The sequence below is a fragment of the Choristoneura fumiferana genome, chromosome 28 (assembly GCF_025370935.1).
Source record: "Choristoneura fumiferana chromosome 28, NRCan_CFum_1, whole genome shotgun sequence".
Lineage (NCBI taxonomy): Eukaryota > Metazoa > Arthropoda > Insecta > Lepidoptera > Tortricidae > Choristoneura > Choristoneura fumiferana.
Window position 1 is genome coordinate 5,030,105 of NC_133499.1, and position 20,353 is coordinate 5,050,457.

Here is a 20,353-nt window from a genome sequence, read left to right on the forward strand (position 1 = left end):
TGCTATACGATACCTACCAGTCATATTGACAACGGTGTCGGTGATGTTATATTTTACGCACGCATGCTGGTCTCTTTTTCTGGGTTTTTCTGTGCATCCATGTTTCAGTTTATATTTTCGTTGGATTCCAAAAACTGTTTGCGGTAAGTATGTGCTATTTTACATACATTTACGAGTATTTACACACACACACACAAACATCACGCCTGTATTTCAAAATGGGGTAGGCAGAGCACACGAAACGTTAACGTTTCGGAGCCACTTTTAGCAATTTTAGTTTTAAAGTTTGACAAGAACGGTACAATAGTGACAGGTTGCTAGCCTGTCGCCTACGGTATACCTAAACCTATTATATATTTTAGTATTTATCTTTTACATAATATGATTTCCGTTCACAGCATCATCAGAAGAAGTCCATCTAACGCCTGAGTCTTCGCCTGAGCTCACCAAACGGTCGTGGTTCGGTTCCCTGCTGCTGTCAGCTGATAAAGAGGAGACCTTCACCGCTCTGGTGAAGGGAAAGCCGTTGGCCACCGTCAAAGCTGACCTTATACATGCCTTCCTTAGTGTAAGTGAATCTGACAATCTGACCAAGTATTTAAAAGGTCGTGGTTCGGTTCCTCGTTACCGTTAGCCACCGTCAAAGCTGACTTTATACAAGCCTTTCTTAGTGTAAGTTAATCTGACAATCTGACCAAGTATTAAAAGGTCGTGGTTCGGTTCCTCGTTACCGTTAGCCACCGTCAAAGCTGACCTTATACATGCCTTCCTTAGTGTAAGTGAATCTGACAATCTGACGAGTATTAAAATCTGACCGAGTATTAAACGGTCGTGGTTCGGTTCCTCGTTGCCGTTGGCCACCGTCAAAGCTGACCTTATACATGCCTTCCTTAGTGTAAGTGAATCTGGGCATTTCTATTTACCGTTGTACCCTGAGCTTATCTCTCCGATTTCAACAAAATTTGGAAGGTAGACTCAGTCCATGATACCGAGCTGGAAAAACAGGGTCTCCAGATGTATCCCCAAAATATTGTATGGATGTGTCCGTTTTGTTACGAATTTTTCTTAATAATTTTCGTATTTATGTATGATATTAGTAGGATTCAAAGGAAATTGACAAAAGCTTTTTTTGTTTCATATTACAGATAGCGGAGTTGTCGCATAGCGTGCTGAGCCCTATGTCGTTCCGAGTGGAGTACAAGAGGGGGTCCAACGCGCCGGCCATGTTCCAACGGCACGTCAGATTTCAGGTAAACCAACCACCAACAGGCTAGCCGAGTTAGGTTGTAGCGAAGCTTCTTAGCGGAGCGGAGGCGGAATTTTTAGTACAAGTTTTTTTTCGAGCTGTCGGTAGGCCTCCAACAAGATGGAGCGACGATCTGGTTAAGATCGCGGGATCGCGGTGGATGCGGAAAGCACAAGATCGGTCTGAGTGGAGAGCCTTGGGGGAGGCCTATGTCCAGCAGTGGACGTCTTTCGGCTGACATGATGATTAGAGATGGGCCGGATCCTGGTTTTGCCGGGTAATGGGTAACGGGTACCCGGCATAATTTTTGCCGAATCTGCCGGGTAACCGGCAAAATTACCCGGCATCACAGAGTACATATATAACCGGTATTAAAATGCCTTTAAAATCCACCGCTCGGAAGGGCTAAGCGGTGCGGGGTGAGGCAGAGAGTGACTTGTGTTTTTAATTTTGATTATTGATTCACTTGGCATTAAAAATTTAACAAATATAATACTTAAATAAGTGGATCTCAATGACTAGTTACTGTAATAATAAATAAATAAATATCATGGGATACTTCACACCAGTGAGGGCTATCGTTTTTTGTCTCACTAGATGGCGCACTGTTGCGTGAGGTTTTTAAGTATGGCTTTCAAAGTCGGTTATTACGGGCGTGAAAACAAAGTTTAGATTAAAATCATATTTAATACACCTTAAAACCATAAAAATATCGAGCATGCCACAGTGTTGCATAGTCCCCGTTTTGTTCGGAAAAAAGGGAGGACAAAGGTTTCCGAAAGACAAAACTGTCTCAAAACACAGACATACATTGCCCCGGAACGCATATTTGCCATAATTAATTTCAGATATTGCAAAATATTCACAATATTATTCTAATTATAAATAAACCCGCGTAGCTCACCCAAAAACTATGAGATTTGACATTTCGGAGACCTCACGCTACACTAGCGCCTCTAGTGACGAATTCATACGCGATAGCCCTCATTGACCTAGTCCCATTTGTGAATGATTAATAAATGAGAAATAAAGACTTAATTTAATACTAAAATTTGTTAAAATTATAAGTTGATTTAAATACAATGTTTGATAAACATTTTCCTATGACAACAGTTGGTTTCTTTTTTTTATTACTTACCCGTTATCCGGCATCATTATTCGGTATCCGGCCGGATCCTGAAAAAGTGCCGACCGCCGGATACCGGATCCTAGCCGGGTACTCGGTGCATCTCTAATGACGATGATGATGATTTAATTTTTAGTATAAGTTTTTTGCTGACTGTACTTGCATTGTCATCCAACTCACATAAGTATACCAAATTTCAAGTCAATCCGACCACTGGAACTGGGTCAAAATGAACTTAAAAGCTTGTAAAAATATAAATTTATGATTTATTGAAGTAATGGAAAATCAAAAATGAAAATTATATTTTTCAGGTTGACATTTCTACCATAACAAAAGCTCCAGGAGAGAACGGGAAGGAATACCTATATGCTATCACCTTCACTCTACTATCAGGTATTTTTGTGTTTATGTTTAGTAGAAGCTAATGTTTGTCTAGTTTTTAGGGTTCCGTAGCCAAAATGGCAAAAACGGAATCCTTATAGTTTCGCCATGTCTGTCTGTCCGTCCGCGGCTTTGCTCAGAGACTATCTGATACTAGAAAGCTGTAATTTTGCACGGATATATTATGAAGCAACTAGGCAGAGAAAATGGCAACAAAAATTTTTTTTTTTATAGTGTACTTTCCATAGACGTAAAGCGGGTGATTTTTTTTCTCGTCTAACCCTATAGTGTGGTGTATCGTTGGATAGGTTTTTTAAAACCATCTATTCAGTGATCTGTTTGCGAAATATTCAATTTTAAAGTACAAGTTTTCAAAACCGAGTCCCCCCTTCTTCTAAAATCTAAACTGTTGAGTGGAAAAATATGAAAACATTCATTCATTCATTTTAATGGTTAGAGAACCTGACTATGAAGCTTGAGGTCCTGGGTTCGAAATCCCGGCCGGGGCAGATATTTGTGTGAATAACACGAATGTTGTTCTCGGGTCTTGGATGTTTAATATGTATTTAAGTATGTATTTATCTATATAAGTATGTTTATCCGTTGCCTAGTATACATAGTACAAGCTTTGCTTAGTTTGGGACTAGGTCAATTGGTGTCAAGTGTCCCATGATATTTATTTATTTATTTATTATTATTCAGGAGGGTTTTGTTACTGCTGGTTAATCCTGTGTTTTTTTAACCCCCGACGCAAAAAGAGGGGTGTTATAAGTTTGACTGCTATGTGGGTGTCTGTGTCTGTCTGTGGCACCGTAGCTCATAAACGGGTGGACCGATAAGAAAGCGGTTTTTTTATTTGAAAGCACGTTTTCTAGCGATGGTACTTAGACATATTTCATCAAAATCGGTTCAGCCGTTTTTGAGATACCGAACTTAGAAGTGGCAAAGTCGGGGGTTTTCCAACTTTTGGTTGGTCAGGTTGTTTTCATTATGACGATGTTGTTTCCCTTAGGCAACATCCGCCGCTTCCGGCGCGTGTGCGAAGTGGTCCAGGCGGCCGTGTGCCGCGCGCCGGGCGCCTCGCGCGCGCCCCCCCACCACCCGCCCTCGCCGCGCGCCGCCCGCCGGCACATACCGCCGCACCGTGAGTACATGGTTACACTCTCACACTGACTCACGTACCTACCGTGAGTACACACAGATACTGGCTCACGCACCGTGAGTACATGGTTACACTCTCACACTGACTCACGTACCTACCGTGAGTACACACAGATACTGGCTCACGCACCGTGAGTACACACGTGCACACTAGCTCACGTATCTTGGGCACACACGTACACACTGGCTTACCTACCGTGAGTACACACGTGCACACTAGCTCACGTATCTTGGGCACACACGTACACACTGGCTTACCTACCGTGAGTACACACAAATACTGGCTCACGTACCGTGAGTACACACGTGCACACTAGCTCACGTATCTTGGGCACACACGTACACACTGGCTTACCTACCGTGAGTACACACATGCACACTAGCTCACGTATCTTGGACACACACGTACACACTGGCTTACCTACCGTGAGTACACACAGATACTGGCTCACGTGCCGTGAGTACACACGTGCACACTAGCTCACGTATCTTGGGCACACACGTACACACTGGCTTACCTACCGTGAGTACACACAAATACTGGCTCACGTACCGTGAGTACACACGTGCACACTAGCTCACGTATCTTGGGCACACACGTACACACTGGCTTACCTACCGTGAGTACACACAAATACTGGCTCACGTACCGTGATACACACGTGCACACTAGCTCACGTATCTTGGGCACACACGTACACACTGGCTTACCTACCGTGAGTACACACAAATACTGGCTCACGTACCGTGAGTACACACGTGCACACTAGCTCACGTATCTTGGCACACACGTACACACTGGCTTACCTACCGTGAGTACACACAAATACTGGCTCACGTACCGTGAGTACACACGTGCACACTAGATCACGTATCTTGGGCACACACGTACACACTGGCTTACCTACCGTGAGTACACACAAATACTGGCTCACGTACCGTGAGTACACACGTGCACACTAGCTCACGTATCTTGGGCACACACGTACACACTGGCTTACCTACCGTGAGTACACACAAATACTGGCTCACGTACCGTGAGTACACACGTGCACACTAGCTCACGTATCTTGGGCACACACGTACACACTGGCTTACCTACCGTGAGTACACACAAATACTGGCTCACGTACCGTGAGTACACACGTGCACACTAGCTCACGTATCTTGAACACACGTACACACTGGCTTACCTACCGTGAGTACACACAAATACTGGCTCACGTACCGTGAGTACACACGTGCACACTAGCTCACGTATCTTGGGCACACACGTACACACTGGCTTACCTACCGTGAGTACACACAATACTGGCTCACGTACCGTGAGTACACACGTGCACACTAGATCACGTATCTTGGGCACACACGTACACACTGGCTTACCTACCGTGAGTACACACAAATACTGGCTCACGTACCGTGAGTACACACGTGCACACTAGCTCACGTATCTTGGGCACACACGTACACACTGGCTTACCTACGTGAGTACACACAAATACTGGCTCACGTACGTGAGTAACACACGTGCACACTAGCTCACGTATCTTGGGCACACACGTACACACTGGCTTACCTACCGTGAGTACACACAAATACTGGCTCACGTACCGTGAGTACACACGTGCACACTAGCTCACGTATCTTGGGCACACACGTACACACTGGCTTACCTACGTGAGTACACACAAATACTGGCTCACGTACCGTGAGTACACACGTGCACACTAGCTCACGTATCTTGGGCACACACGTACACACTGGCTTACCTACCGTGAGTACACACAAATACTGGCTCACGTACCGTGAGTACACACGTGCACACTACCTCACGTATCTTGGGCACACACGTAGGTACACACTGGCTTACCTACCGTGAGTACACACAAATACTGGCTCACGTACCGTGAGTACACACGTGCACACTAGCTCGCACCTCTTGAGTTTTTCGAAATTCATGTGCGGAATTACATTTGAAATTTACCACGAGCTTTGCGGTGAAGGAAAACATCTTGAGGAAACCTGCACAAACCTGCGAAGCAATTCAATGGTGCGTGTGAAGTTCCCAATCCACACTGGGCCCGCGCGGGAACTATGGCCCAAGCCCTCTTGTTCTGAGAGGAGGCCTGTGCCCAGCAGTGGGACGTATATAGGCTGGGATGATGATGATGATGTATATCGATATTTTTTTCGCAGCGGCCAACGAAATCCCGGACAGTCCAGAAACACCGCAGTTGGAAAGCGACGAGGCTGCTTTCGAGGCCGGCAAGAGTCCTACCCCGACCAGCCACACTTCCATAGACCAGCTGGACCAGGTACGGCCTAGGACTTTAATTCATGACCCATCATGGGACCATTTCACATTCACGTAATAGCATGGCCTACCAATCCCTACAAACTATATTTAATACAAAAAAACAGCAATAGATGGCACTACTATTAACATTTGTAAATTATAAAATGTGAATAAGCCAATTAAGTAGAAACATTAAGATTAAATAAAGACTAGCATATTTTATAAACACAACTTCACATCAACCTTAATTCAACTCCTTAATTTGAAGATAAGAACACCATAAAAAAATAAATTGAGAATACGAAAGTATAGGCTACATGTGGCTACATTTCAGCGATGAGGCTTTCGTAGTGTTTTGCAATTGTGACGCTAGATGGCGAAAAACCGGAATGCGCTTGCTGGGCTTGCCCCGCGCTTGCTTACATTCGTCGAAACTATTTGAGAGAAACATGCCATTCTCTTCTAATGACGTAAACAAGACAGAGACATCATGCGCATCTCTAGTCGTCTAGGCTCAGTTGGTGAGCTTGTTGGTTGTTGTCAGTGTACCGTATCCTTAGTGTCTCACTCAGCAAGACGAGCGATCTAAAATCGAAACGTACGGCGCCGACGGCAGCGCAGCCTTGACTAAAGAAAACTTAATCCTCCTTAAATTATCAGTGTGTGCGTGCGGCGGGTGCGTGCGTACCGGCGCCAACCGGCGCGCACACATTTAAGCCGCGCGATGTACTTTTGTTCGTAGTGAGCCTTGTTCTCTTTTACTATGGCAATAGCAACGTGGCAGGCAAAAATATATTCTTTGTCTCGAAAAGTGTGAGACTGCCCACTATGGCACTTGTCCCACCGCCGACGATGAGCGAGAAGCGAGTAGAGCGAGTAACTAGAAACGAGTGGGCGAGCAGCGAGAAGCGAGTGTAGTTTTGTCGCTCGGCTGTAAGCGAGTGTTCGCGTGCGACGGGCGATTACTCGCTCCACTCGACTCGCTCGTGCGGGCGGCCGCCAAGCTGACATCGCTGAGCGAGTATCTAGCTCAGCGAGTTTTATAGCTTTGTCGCTGCGACAAAAGATGTAAGAGCGAGTTCTCGCCGACAGTGTGAACAGCCAGCGATCAACTATTAATATATGTGTCTCTTTTACTCATACAGGATCTTATATCTTTTGTTCGTTTCTTGAGCGAGAAAATAGTCGATAGCCAATCGTTTCCTCGCTGGCGGTGAGACAAGTGCCTATAGCACGTTTCGTAACCAACAGTAGCCGTCGCGTGCGTTCCTAGTACGGTCATGTCATGATACGGTGTAGTCGGTAGCGACCTTTAGAACTTTATAACGTCTCCATATACATGCCACCAATTACCAATTTGGATTGGTCATCTTGTATAGTAGGATTAATTTTTAATTTATTCTTCTTTCGGTTAGTGCCGTGAAGCAGCAGTGCTTGCACTGTTGTGTTTCGGCGTGGAGAGTAAGACAGCCGGTGAAATTATTGGCACTTGAGGTATCCCATCTTAGGCCTCTAGTTGGCAACGCGTCTGCAATACCCCTGGTTTTGCAGATGTTTATGGGCGGTGGTGATCTCTTACCATCAGGAGACCCACTTGCTCGTTTGCCAACCAGTCGAATAAAAAAAAACAATTTTTTTTTCTTCTAGAACGGCACTCATACTTTGGGATCGAGTTCTTCAGTTACCAGTGGCTCTAGTGGATACAAAGTAAGTATTTATGCCTTGTATGTTATATAATGTACTATTTATGTTAAGATTTCTGAAAACATTTTTTTTATTAATATTGGTTTTTGGAGTCTTTTTGTATTCTTTACTCGTATTTCAACTCCAAATTTTTTACTTTTACGGTCATCCCGTGAAATCCAATAGATGTCGCTAGTGTCGCTTAAGCAGGCTGAAATGTGTGGTGCATGGGAGAAATTTGTGTCTAGACTCCTGTCCAGTGGTGGTGTAGGGGTATAGCACTCAGCACGGAATGCTGAGGACCTGGGCTCGATTCCCAGCGCTGGTCTCTTTTTCTGGGTTTTTTTCTGTGCATCCATTTTTCAGTTTGTATTTTCTTGTATTTTTTTTTAACAAACGTTTATTGTTAAAAAACTATACTTAATATTCTCAGTAATAACTGAAGTGTAGGTGATCGAGTTTTCCCTTTTTTAGAGTTCCTTAGACCTACAAGGAACCCTTTTTGTTTCGCCACGTTCGTCCGTCCGCGGCTTAGCTTCGAGACTTGTTAGTGTTAAAAAGCTGTAATTTTACAAAGGTTTATATGTTTAATAGTATATATTAACTAGTTTTAAAAAAGATTGTATCTCAAAATCGATCATTTTACTTTGTGAACCTTATAAACAATATTTCAAGGGTCAATTTTGTTGACACATTGATTTTGAGATACGATATTTTTTCAAAGTAGTGATGATAATAATGACGAAGATAATATTAGAGTGCCTGTCTAACCTAACTTGTCGCTTGACCGAATTTACTTATGCCAGCATTACGTTAACACGAATTTTCGTTTGTCCGAATTTAATTTTATCAATATGCTAGTAAATATTTACCTAAATTCAATAATTTTGTCTTATACATTAATCCATTGTATGAGAGTGGTGTCGTTTTAAATATAAATAAAAGAACTATCAACATATAAAACATAATATTCTCTCTGCTTAAAACAACACACTTAATTTTAGTATGAAATTAATCACTTAATCTGAAAAGAAAACAAAAATAAAATTCGATCAACCGAACATTCGTTGAACCGTCAATTCGGTCAAGTGACTATTCGACGAACGAAAAAATACTGTAACGCTATCAATATGCACGTCATCAGTCCTCCGATTGTAGCAAAGCGTGCGGCGGCGGCGGGTCGACCGCGAGCCGGCATCAGCGTCGCTCGACCACGAGATCATGAGCTGTCCGAGGGAATTGCCCGGTAAGTGTCCGCATGCTCGTTTGCCTCCTCATATAAAAAATGAGGGGTCAGAATACACCGTGTTATTTTTGAGCTCCGTCAACTTTAACCCCATATTTCTTATTGTTGTTTTTTTCTAACCTGTGTAATGTGTCACTGCTGTTATAAATAAATTATTTTCTTTCTTTCTTTCATATGCGGAAACTTAAAAAAATATTGCATTTTACCCTTATTTGTTTTGATTAGTACAATATCTGCTGATTTAAATAAAAGAAAAACGAAAACAGCCTAAGGCTATATTATTTATACCCTGGATTAACATATAGGCTACTTTTTATTTCGAAATAATGTATGGTTCCTGTGGGATGTAAAAAGTTTTAAACTACATACCAATTCTGCGCGAGCGAAGCCGTGGGCAAAATCTAGTATGTAGTTTATATTAGCATAATCTGTGCTTCTCAATATTTATTTGTTGCATTAACTTTACATTTCAACCTTCAGGCACTCACACGAAACGCTCGTCGTCCGAGCACCGCGAGTCCCTCGACTCCCGCTCGCTAAAAGACGAACTCCGGCGCAACAACAGCCTAAGGGATCGCCGGGAGGTCCAGAGGGATCCCCATGTGCACGCCGCGTGAGACATCGTGTGTGTTGGGAAGTACGGGGGCGAGTGGTTCGTTTGCATGCTGCCTGTCGAGTGAGCTCGCTGAGCTGTTTGCCCGAATGTTTCGTTGATCGAATAGTTTGTTCGCAAAATTTTGTGGGCACGTGAAATTAGGATTATTATCAAATTTTGCGCAGAACATTCTGTTACTCTTGGTGCTACCAATCTGTTACCATGCATTATTATCAATATAAATCATGCTTTTTCGATTCAAATAATCAATAATTATATATGGTAGGTATTGCTGACTGCAAATCATTCATCATTCCACTCAAATAACCGCAGAAAATGGATAGTGTAAACGGAAATACTTTTTTTGGTTGGGACAAGTTTACCTGCTCCAAATTTGATAATGACCCAGTTACGTGTTTTTTAAATTATCTTTATATCAAATATGAAATTATGCTAAACAGTCATTCGGACAAAAATACATTAGGGCAAACGATTTTATGTGAAGCGAGTCATAATGTGGTCTGGTTGATACGAGTAATGTTTGGGTATATAATATGAATTAGTCTTATTATCATAAATAATATTTTGAAGCTGTTAACAGCATTTTCCTCTAATTAAAAGAAATTCTTTCAAGGTTTCTACGATTTCGATTAAAATATAAAAATACATTGATGCATGATCCTTCATTCCTTTTTATAAAAGGCATAAAAAAACAAATGTTACTATCAACCAGATTTACAAGTAATCATCGCACTGGATACAGGCAAACAAACGCCATCTTGGATTTATGTATGGTCGATTAAAAAATGTTTACATATATTCGTATAAAAAACATCACATAACATCAGGGATATATTAAGCATTTAAGATTGTTAAATACCTACTTTCCAACACAAAACACGCTAAATATAATTAAAATACGTCATCAACGTATTAAAATAAAATAAAAACACGGAAATGCAATTTATAGAGTATTTCTAAAGTATTGGTATCGAAAATTATTAATTATTAAATTTTGAATAGTTGGCATTGTGCCGCGCTCCAATGCACTTCATTTATTCATATATTTTGCATATTATTTGAAGTAGGAATGTCGTAAGCGACATTCAAATGACAAGACTGTCACACACATACGAAAATTTTGCCATACATTTATATGTCAGTAGATATAATGAAGCCACATGATATCCAGGTTGATATTTTTTAATAGTGGAAAAGATAAAACTCTGCTGCATCAACGTAAACATATATATTGGTATTAACATGACATTTAATTACATCGGTCTTGATTCCTTGCCTTGATCGTGAAAGCTGGCGTGTTTAGGAAAAATCAGCTTAATACCTTTCATTTAGTGTTGCTAGGTCCTAACAGACTCATAACGTGTAAGATAAACGGTCTCGTCTGTCTATCATGCCCTAGCATAAGCGTAATATATCGCTCTTTCTCCTACAATACCGATCTATTAATTCTAAATCTCTCAACGTAAAACCAATTACAAAACAGGTAGACGCCACTGAAATTTGTCGCTTACGACATTTTATATTATAAACATCAATATAAATAATAATTATTAGTCGTCGAATGTAACATCAATCTTATAAGTCAGTAATTATGGCACGCAGATACGTCAATTTAAAACAAAGCGGTTATTAGTGTCAATTTTATAAAATTAATACGAATCAAGGATTTAAGCTGATTGTTAATTGAAATCCTTGATGTCGCTTTAGATTCCAATACTTTAAAAGTACTGTAGTAGTAATTTAAAAGATCATTGAATTGAATATGCTATGCAAAAAAGGGTATGCGACGTGGCCTACCTTTTTTTTGTCGAAGCGCCTTTAATATGAATTTTTACAACAAATTAATACATAAATACGCGTGTCGTTTAGGAAATTGTTTATTGTTGTATAGTTTTTTTATTGCTGTATTACAGGTTGAATCTCACTTGGTGTAAGGGACATAGATAATTTTCAAAGCTGTTTGTCATGGTCGAATGTTGTAAATTAATTATTACCCCTTATAAATGATTGGATTTTCTTTAAATTTGGTCTACATGCGTACGTACAGTCAACAAAAAATACAGTCAGCAAAATCAGCTTGCATTATATATGTTTTAACAAAAACTTTAAGCGTAAGCCCGATCTTGGCAATTAAATTTAACCCACTTGCAGCGGTCTGATAGAGTTGAAATTTTAAATAGATACAGTTTGACGTGTAATACATAGAATTCATTAATTTATTACAGAGTTAGATAGTCCGTACTACTTACCATTGGTAACGGTCCGTACACTTAGTAATTGTTTTGGTGCGTTTTGTCGTAAGCGCCATCTGCACATTCGCAATTGAAACCGAAACTTCGTGACACTATGTCGTTTACAACATTTGTGATTTGCATTCTAGTCGAATTCGTTTTTATTTTTACGCCAAAGATTATTGAAGTATTAAGTATTAGATAAGATAGTTCGATGCTTTAGGCTTGAGGTATGCACAAATTGAAACGGAACGGACTTACGGCTTTTTACTTAAAACATGTGGACTTTGGCGATTCTATGTGAGACGTAAGACCCTTGAATCTAGTACGTTTCAAATGGCATAAACATTAAAAAGTCTAATTGACAAAATGCATAAGCATCATTTGGTATAATGCATTTTTCTTAGAAATTATCGAGTTTAAGGGATTATTAGTAGATTAGATTACACGAAGAAAAAGTTCGTCTAATTGATTGTTTTACATTATATTATGTCAAATGCATTTGGTACATTATTCTTTTTATATTTTATGCATTTTGACGTTTCTCGAACAGTTAACGTGCAGTTAACGTATGCCCGGTTAATTACTGACCCGGAATGTATGACATTAATGCAATTATATAAGGCCACGAATTGTCAGGGCGTGCATCAGCCGCAACTGTTAAACCAGTCTCATGAAAAAGGGGAAGTTATATTGTGGTCTATGTGTATTATATGTAGGTATGTTTGCATAGTAACGCCACTGTCGACTATAGGGTTAAAAAAGTATCTCACTGAAGCTTCCTAACATCACGTTTTTTCGGAAACAATTCGACTTCCACTGCAACCGGTTCCTTGTATATATTATCTCCGGTCGAAACCGGTAAGAACCGGTTCGACCCGAGAATTTCGGAGTCGGTGATTTTAAAGGTCTTTTTGGAGACAAATTCGAGATTTTTGACGCCCAACGGAGAGTAGTGAATTTTTTTAATATTATATACATATATAATAGCTGTATTTAGTAAGCTTATTTGATGTATGTTAAAATTTATATGCGTCGAAGTTGGGATGCGGTTCGGATTTTAGGAATGCGGTTTCGATTTCGCATTTCTTTTGAACGGGGCTAAAGCGAAGGAGATGCAAATGATTGTTTCAAACTTTAAATCCCGAAAAATATATTCAGAATTACATCTTCGTGTTTAAAGAAAACATATCTGTAAGAACAAATGTATAAAATGTAATTTACAAAACTCAGCACGTAAACTTTAACGTATTAAATTCGGACAAGTGAACAACACACGAATTCGGACAAACTTTTCTATGTTTTTTTTTTGGACAGAAAAAGCGTTGGCCGAGTTTAGGCACAAATTGTTTTAATTAGCTCGACACAAACCACATTTATAAAGATCTACATAAATTGTTAGTTTCTCCGACATTTTGAAATAATCAGATTTAAACCACGTCCCAACTCCCGCGCATATCATTATTGAAACCGCCCATGTATTTTAAAATGCTATCCATGTACTGAATTATAAATAAAAAAAAGTATAGTTGTAAGGCCTGGAAATATTGTAAACTTATGCTGTATTTTTGCAAAGAATGTTTAAATAATAATATCCTAAACATCCCGTGTACTAAAAGTTAAACTTGATGTTCTGTCTCCTTCGTAGCGTTGTAAAAAGAATGAGGTGAACGTCCTATGCTTCGCGATAATGCTATAGGTATACTACTGTATAGGCTTATGACGATCTAGTATGAGCAAGTATTTATTTTCTAATATTGAAGACATAGGAGACATTACCATTGGCATCGCTAGATGGCGTTAGTGTCGTGAGGTCTGTTTGCCATTTGTGTAACTTTTGGGAGCCAATTACAAGCAAGACTTTAATGTCAAACGGACCTCACGCTACTAACGCCATCTAGCGACATTTTGATCGTGACAAAACTTTCATTGAATTTTAAAAGCCAATTTGTCTGCGCGGTTGGATTGAATTCCTGACACAACTTAGTCGATCTTAGTCGAGATTTGTCACTAAGCTCTAAAATCTAAATCTATAATATAGATCCACGTGTCTGACTGTCTGATTGAATGATTGACATACAACGCATAGCCTGAACAACTTCCTTGAGGCCAAGGTGGTCAAAAATATCGGCATATGCACTGTATTATTAACCTTTTCGCCGCCATGTCAAATACAAAAGACATCACCCGTACGCCAGGCTTCTATATTGCAATGCCTAAAAATGAACCTTAACACAATTGTACGAAGGTTGCTTTTGCATTGAAGTAATGGACGTATATATAAGTCGTTGGCGTCGAAAAGGTTTATTAAGAGCTTTTATACCTGCTGAGCTGGCAACGTTATATATTAAGAAGAGTTCTAACAGACCACATTTTTAATTTTCATTCAATTTTTATGGAATAATCGAGAAAAACTAACAAAAATGCAACGTTGCCAGCTCAGCAGGTATAAACGCTCTTAAGGATCAAAATCACGTATAGATTTTTTTTTTAGTCTAAGCGGACAAAGCCTCGTACAGTCGCTATCAGACATTTCGGAACGGCCAAGGTAGTTAAAAATATCGGCGCATGCACTCTATTATTAAGGTATTAAAGTTCATGTTTCGATATTTTTGATCACCTTGACCTGTACATAAGTTCGTACGTAATATCAGAAAATAAATTTAACTAAATATTTTCTCTTTAGTTTCTTCTAGTCGACAGTAGTATACCTATACCGAAATAACTGCTAAGTATACACATTAGAGCGATACGCAAAACGCTCAGACGTGTTGGACAAAATCGTACGTAATCGGACATCGTAACACTCCGAAACCAAATTTTATTAATGTCTAAATACAAATCGGTATCAAAATTTTGAAAAAATGTGCTCTAAAATTTTGCGCATTTGATTCTTGAGACGATCATACCTACTGCCATAGCATAGGCGCATTTAGATAGTGGAAGAGATTGGAATCTTAAAAATTGAGGGTTTCTAGCGAACAAGATGTCGCTAGATCGCGCCACTTTGTACGAGTGTTTCTTACAAAATGTCGCTTGGTGGCGCCACTTTGTATGGGGGTTTCTAACAAAAAATGACGCTAGATGGCGCCATTGATAAGAGGTCTGTTTGACGTTACAGTCTTGCTTTTGATTGGCACGTTGTTTATATGAATTTCAGAGGGAAAGATGATGGTAATATCTTACGGGAGTAAAGTTGCAAATGTCGGTAAATAACAGTTCCAAATCCCAGATTGACGCAAAAGTAAGCAAGAGTGTCTGATTTAATTTAGTGAATATCATCATGTAATAACTGTTTTGTGAGAACGTGGACGGTGATTTGATTTTGGTGATGTTTTGAAACATTATTGAGTGTTTTGTTTTTATCGTTGTCAAGCGTTCTTTAAAATTTAGCCATTGCTACTGTAGCGCCACCTATTTGACTTCTTTGAAAGGACACTTTACACACAGAGATGGCGCTTCTCCACGTTACGATACTAATGCCATCTAGCGATATTCTGCCTGCCAAAAACCCAAAAAAAGTCTATTCTCTTTTTCAAAATTGACGCCACGTTGAGATTAAAATCTAACATTTCTGACTTTTTGAAATGATGGCACATTGTTTAAGAGTATCCAATCTCCGTCGACATGTTACATATACATATATACATATTATATATACTATACTATAAATAGTGTGCACATAGTATTGAAAGCGTAAAATCCGATGTCCACGTTATAGTATGTGTATAAATGCTTGTCAGTTTGTATATTATATAATACAGCAGGGGCATTGCTTTGCCATAGAATAAATGTCAATTTTTAACTTTTTTTTAATAAAAAAGGCTACTAAATAACTGTTATAATAGTATGTTTTAGTTAAAGTTAAACTGGCCCCCTTGTTTGTAAACTGTTAGATGCTAAGTTATATTAACTTCTCGTAAAACCAAGCTCATAAATTTAGGATACCTATGCTTCGAAGAGTGTCAACTTTTTTTGATTGCCATTAAGTTTCAAATCCTTTGACTTTGTCATTGTGACATTTATTTCAAAATAGGGGGGCGATTTTGTTTTTCGTTCTTGTGTCGTTCAAATACCTACTCAGTCATTGGTTACCAATTTTTCATTATACATAAAATCATACATCTACTCAGTAATTCTCCAACTCAACTATAAATATGCGAAGCCATTTAAATTACAAAAAAAAACTAAATTACGTAAACCATACAAAATGCTTACTGGTTTCGAACTCTTAAGAGTTCATTCTCAAAGCTAAACGAGCGTCATTTAGAGAGAACTGCGTAATACCATGTTGACTTCGTATATTTCTGGATGGAGTTGATACTTGGTTTAATCAATATTTAAATGTTATTTGTCCTGTTACCCAAGAGACAGCAGTGGTACAGTTGCTTAGGAGATGAGCCAAAAGGAAATGGGTTTACGAGTATAACTGTCACAATTCCCAACTTTTGGCGGATTTTTACCGCATAAAAATCATACTTTTAACGGGTGACTCAGGAGACATTGCCATGGCCACGAGCTACGCTTAAAAGTTGATTCACCCATCTTAATTACCTAGTTTAAATTTATGTTGAGGTGCTAGTCTTATAAAATGATCTCGTTCTATATAAGTTAAATAGTTAAGTATTATTTGTTTTAGTTGGCAGTTGGTATATTTTTGACAACTGCTGTAACCTGCGCTGTTTGTGAAGTATTTGAAAATATTGTGCCGTTACTAGTATTGCTTACACTGAGAGTAGATTCCGCGTCAATAGGTGTGGGAAGACCCTAAAACAGTCAGTGAAATTTCTAGCACATGAGACTATCTTAGCCCTCTTGGCTGGGGACGCATCGGCAAGTCTCTGTTGTTGCAGTGTCCGTGATGCTGACATACAATCCGGTAAGCTTCTTTCCCGTTTGCCACCCCAGCTAATACGCACGTTATTTTCAAAATTTTTACTGTCGCAGGTTATTTGAAAATATGGTAACTTGTTCCGTTAAATAGCGGAAGATTTCTTGTATCTAAAGGAATTTCACCATGTTAGGGACGCCATATCCGTCTAATAAGTTTTTGCTCAGATGTTTTGGACAGATTTGCTAGTCGTCAGATTTATTTTCCAAATGCTTTCTTCGACTAGTTCAATGTCAGATTTATCATCAAATGCTTTGTAAGCTACAAAAACAAACGAGCCAGTGCAACACATTTTTGCTCAAGCTAAAGGCAAACACCACACCACATCATAAATACCATGGTTTTAATAAATAATTGAATTGAATTGAAAAATGCTTTCGTATGTCTCTCCGGCAGTCCTCTACAGGACGTATTTCTCAGTAAATTCTCGTGGAATTTTGTTTACTTAGTGAAGGATTAACTGTAAAACAAAAAGAGCTTAGGAGAGACATTTATTAAGTTTTAAGCTATGCAAAGATAGTCGTTTCTACAGCTCACAGAACCAGTAGCTTTGATGCAACGAAACGAATAAGGAGTTCGACGAAAAATATACCTATCTGATAAATCTGACAATAAACGAGTGTAATACAACGGTGAATAATCTGACGAGTAGCTAAACTGCTTAATATACTGACGACAACGAACCATCTGACCAAAAACGTATCAGTCAGATATCGTGACGTATATTTGTTTTTAGTGAAACTTTTGTACATATTAGTCATACCATTGCCCCTGTCATATATCAGTGCATTACCTGAAATCACATATCATACGACCTGGAATGACCTATCTTTATCGTGTATAATGGACAACATGATTGTTACAGTAAAGGGCTAGGGTTGGTCAAGGAAAAAACTAATGGGATCAACAAAAAATATTGACCCAAGCACCCTGCAGAGCCTAACGGGAGAATACATGCTCCCGGCTTTCCAGCAAATGGCTGAAGCAAGACTGTGGACAGATAAAAAACCCCTTTAAACCCTCTCCTCCCCGTAAAAAGCTTCAAGGAGTTGGGGACGAGAAGCCGGGTTTTTTTCGCAATCTCCAATCGCTTGCTTGTAAAATGAAATGTTTTCCGATTCATTTACTTACATTATACACAATCAGATTTCTTGACAGGCGAAATTTACCGTTATGTGATCGTACCGTCAAACGGACCCGACTGTCTTAAAAAAACAAGTCTAGTAGTCGAGAATACTGTTAATAACTTACACTGCAGCAGTCGGGACTCGGGACTTACTACTGATTTTTTGAACCGGTCACGGTTTTAAATAGAGCCGCACTGTTGAACTTTAGTTACATTGAGTTCTAGACCACTAGACTTGTTTTTATTTGTTGTTTTTTTAATGGCAGTCTTCTTTTTCTTCTTCGTACTTTGGTCTCCATACAAATTATGTTGTTAAAAACAAAAAAACACGTCGATAAGGGTAGGTTAAATACCGGTCGTTCGGAGTGAATGTATTCGTGTGAATGAGTGCATCATTCGTTCATTGTTGGTCATACAATTTATCATACAAATTGTATATTATTTAATTATAATAAAAAGCCTTTATGTCAGACCCCACATGTATAAATATTATGATAATATATTTTTGTGTTCAATAATAAACAGAATAATGTAATTTTGTACTATTGATATCAAATTTATTCGAAATTGTAATCTATTTTTTTCTTTAATAGTTACAGTTAATATTGTAACGATTGTTTTCGGGTACGTATGTATATTAAAATATGAAATTTCATGTAAAAATGGAATAATTGATACTTTCAATTCATTATTGATTAGTCCGTTCGTTCATCCATTGTAAAAAAAATGCTTTTTTTAACAAAAGGTGTAGGCCAGTAAATATAACTAATAATATGAGGAATAGAAACGTTAGTGTGTACAGTTGTACCATAAATATACGCTATTTACAACGAGGTATCTCCGCAGTGGGTTAGTATTATTTCGTCTAAAAAGCAAATAGTTAGCAATTAGTCCAAGTAGAAAGTGGTCTTAAATTCTTTGACTCAAAGTCGACAGAGCTCCGCTTCGCGGAGATCCTATTCCGCGCGGTTGGGGTTCTTCGCTTGACGCAACACTAACCTAACCTTTGTTTTTTCAAGTTTTCGACAAAAAACGGATTAGGACCAGTTGCTTCTTAGACCACTTGCTACTCAGACCAGCTGCTTTTTAGGCGAATTGATACTATATACTGGCATAAGAGTGAATAGCTCATCCTTTCCGAACGATTATTATCCATTTTTTAGCAGTTCAATTTACTGGCCAAGAAAGGACAATGCGTGATATTTCTAATCCTCATGTTATTCTTTATTGTTGGACAGTCTTTATTGTTTTGTTTATATATTATGTCGAATTCCCGCTTATGCACGTCGAGGTCAAAGATGTTTACACTTTACCTTGTCGCTGTCACTTCATGTTTAAACACTTGTATAAAATGAGGGTCTTCACAGAGGTGAAATATCGCTAGATGGCGTTAGTATCGTGTGGTCTTTTGACGTTTGACGTTTGCTCGTGATTGGTTAAATAACTAAATGAGCCAATCGCAAGCAAACGTCAAACGTAGCTCACGACACTAACGCCATCTAGCGATATTTCGCCTCTGTGAAAACCCTCATTGTCATGGTGCTAGTGTAGATTTATGACTTCGACTGTACAATACCCACCGCTCTCTTTCTCTCTTTTAAGTTTCTGTTATTGTAGTTTGTTAGAGATGTCATGACAGATCTGTTACATAAGTTAACAGAAACTTCATAGATTTATCTTTATCGTTTTGTTGGGAGATTTTTCAATATTAATTTTGACAAATGTACTAGTCAACTGCAATACTTAGACTTAAATTTTAATTTAGCATTGCCTTTTTTCGCTATTGGCAAGCGATTAAGGTTTTCGGTCGGTTGTTCGGATTCCCGGGTGGTCTAGTTGGTAGCCCTCTGGCGGATAAAGTAGAAACCACGAAAATCTTTTTCGTTCAAAAAATATGTTATACCTGTTATTTTCCATTTTATATCAATCTTTTTTTGTATAAAAATGGTGATTTTGGTTAAGTCTTGAAAATCAAAAGAGACCATAAAATGAGAAAAGTAATCATTAAAAAGGTTTTTTTACGTGTTCGTGATTTGTAAACGTAAGTGTCATAACAATCTAGTTCTGCTTGCGTTTGTATGAGGGCCCCAGGCGTCGTGACAAGACTTAAGAGCTTTGACGTAAGGGCACTCACGACTTGTCGCGTGGCAAAACCGCTGTACATTGATTCTTAAACTAAGAGCGTCGCTATTTATCTGTACTGTATCGCTTAAGGACTTATTGGTTAATGAAAAAAATAATAAATAAAACAAATAATATTATTGCATTTTATTACCTACCCTTTAGAAGTAAACCCTTTCTAAGGCTGCGTTTCAACCAGAGGTGTGCTAAGATGCGTTGCGAGGAA

General features: G+C 39.0%; 1 protein-coding gene across 5 annotated transcripts in view; it reads left to right on the forward strand.

The window, feature by feature from the left end:
- sff (BRSK family serine/threonine-protein kinase sugar-free frosting) overlaps positions 1-20,264 on the forward strand; it is a 74,868-nt gene extending 54,604 nt beyond the window's left edge. For 4 of the 5 annotated variants that reach the window (XM_074109308.1, XM_074109307.1, XM_074109306.1 and 1 more), the window contains exons 19-26: positions 399-568; positions 1,146-1,250; positions 2,684-2,765; positions 3,766-3,897; positions 6,114-6,232; positions 7,861-7,920; positions 9,055-9,142; positions 9,623-20,264. In XM_074109308.1, the coding sequence (XP_073965409.1) occupies positions 399-568; positions 1,146-1,250; positions 2,684-2,765; positions 3,766-3,897; positions 6,114-6,232; positions 7,861-7,920; positions 9,055-9,142; positions 9,623-9,759 (893 nt within the window). In that variant the 3' untranslated portion in view covers positions 9,760-20,264. Of the gene's footprint in view, positions 1-398; positions 569-1,145; positions 1,251-2,683; positions 2,766-3,765; positions 3,898-6,113; positions 6,233-7,860; positions 7,921-9,040; positions 9,143-9,622 lie in introns of all 5 variants that reach the window. The other variant, XM_074109310.1, reaches the window with a different exon arrangement.
- Positions 20,265-20,353: the final 89 nt, after the last annotated feature.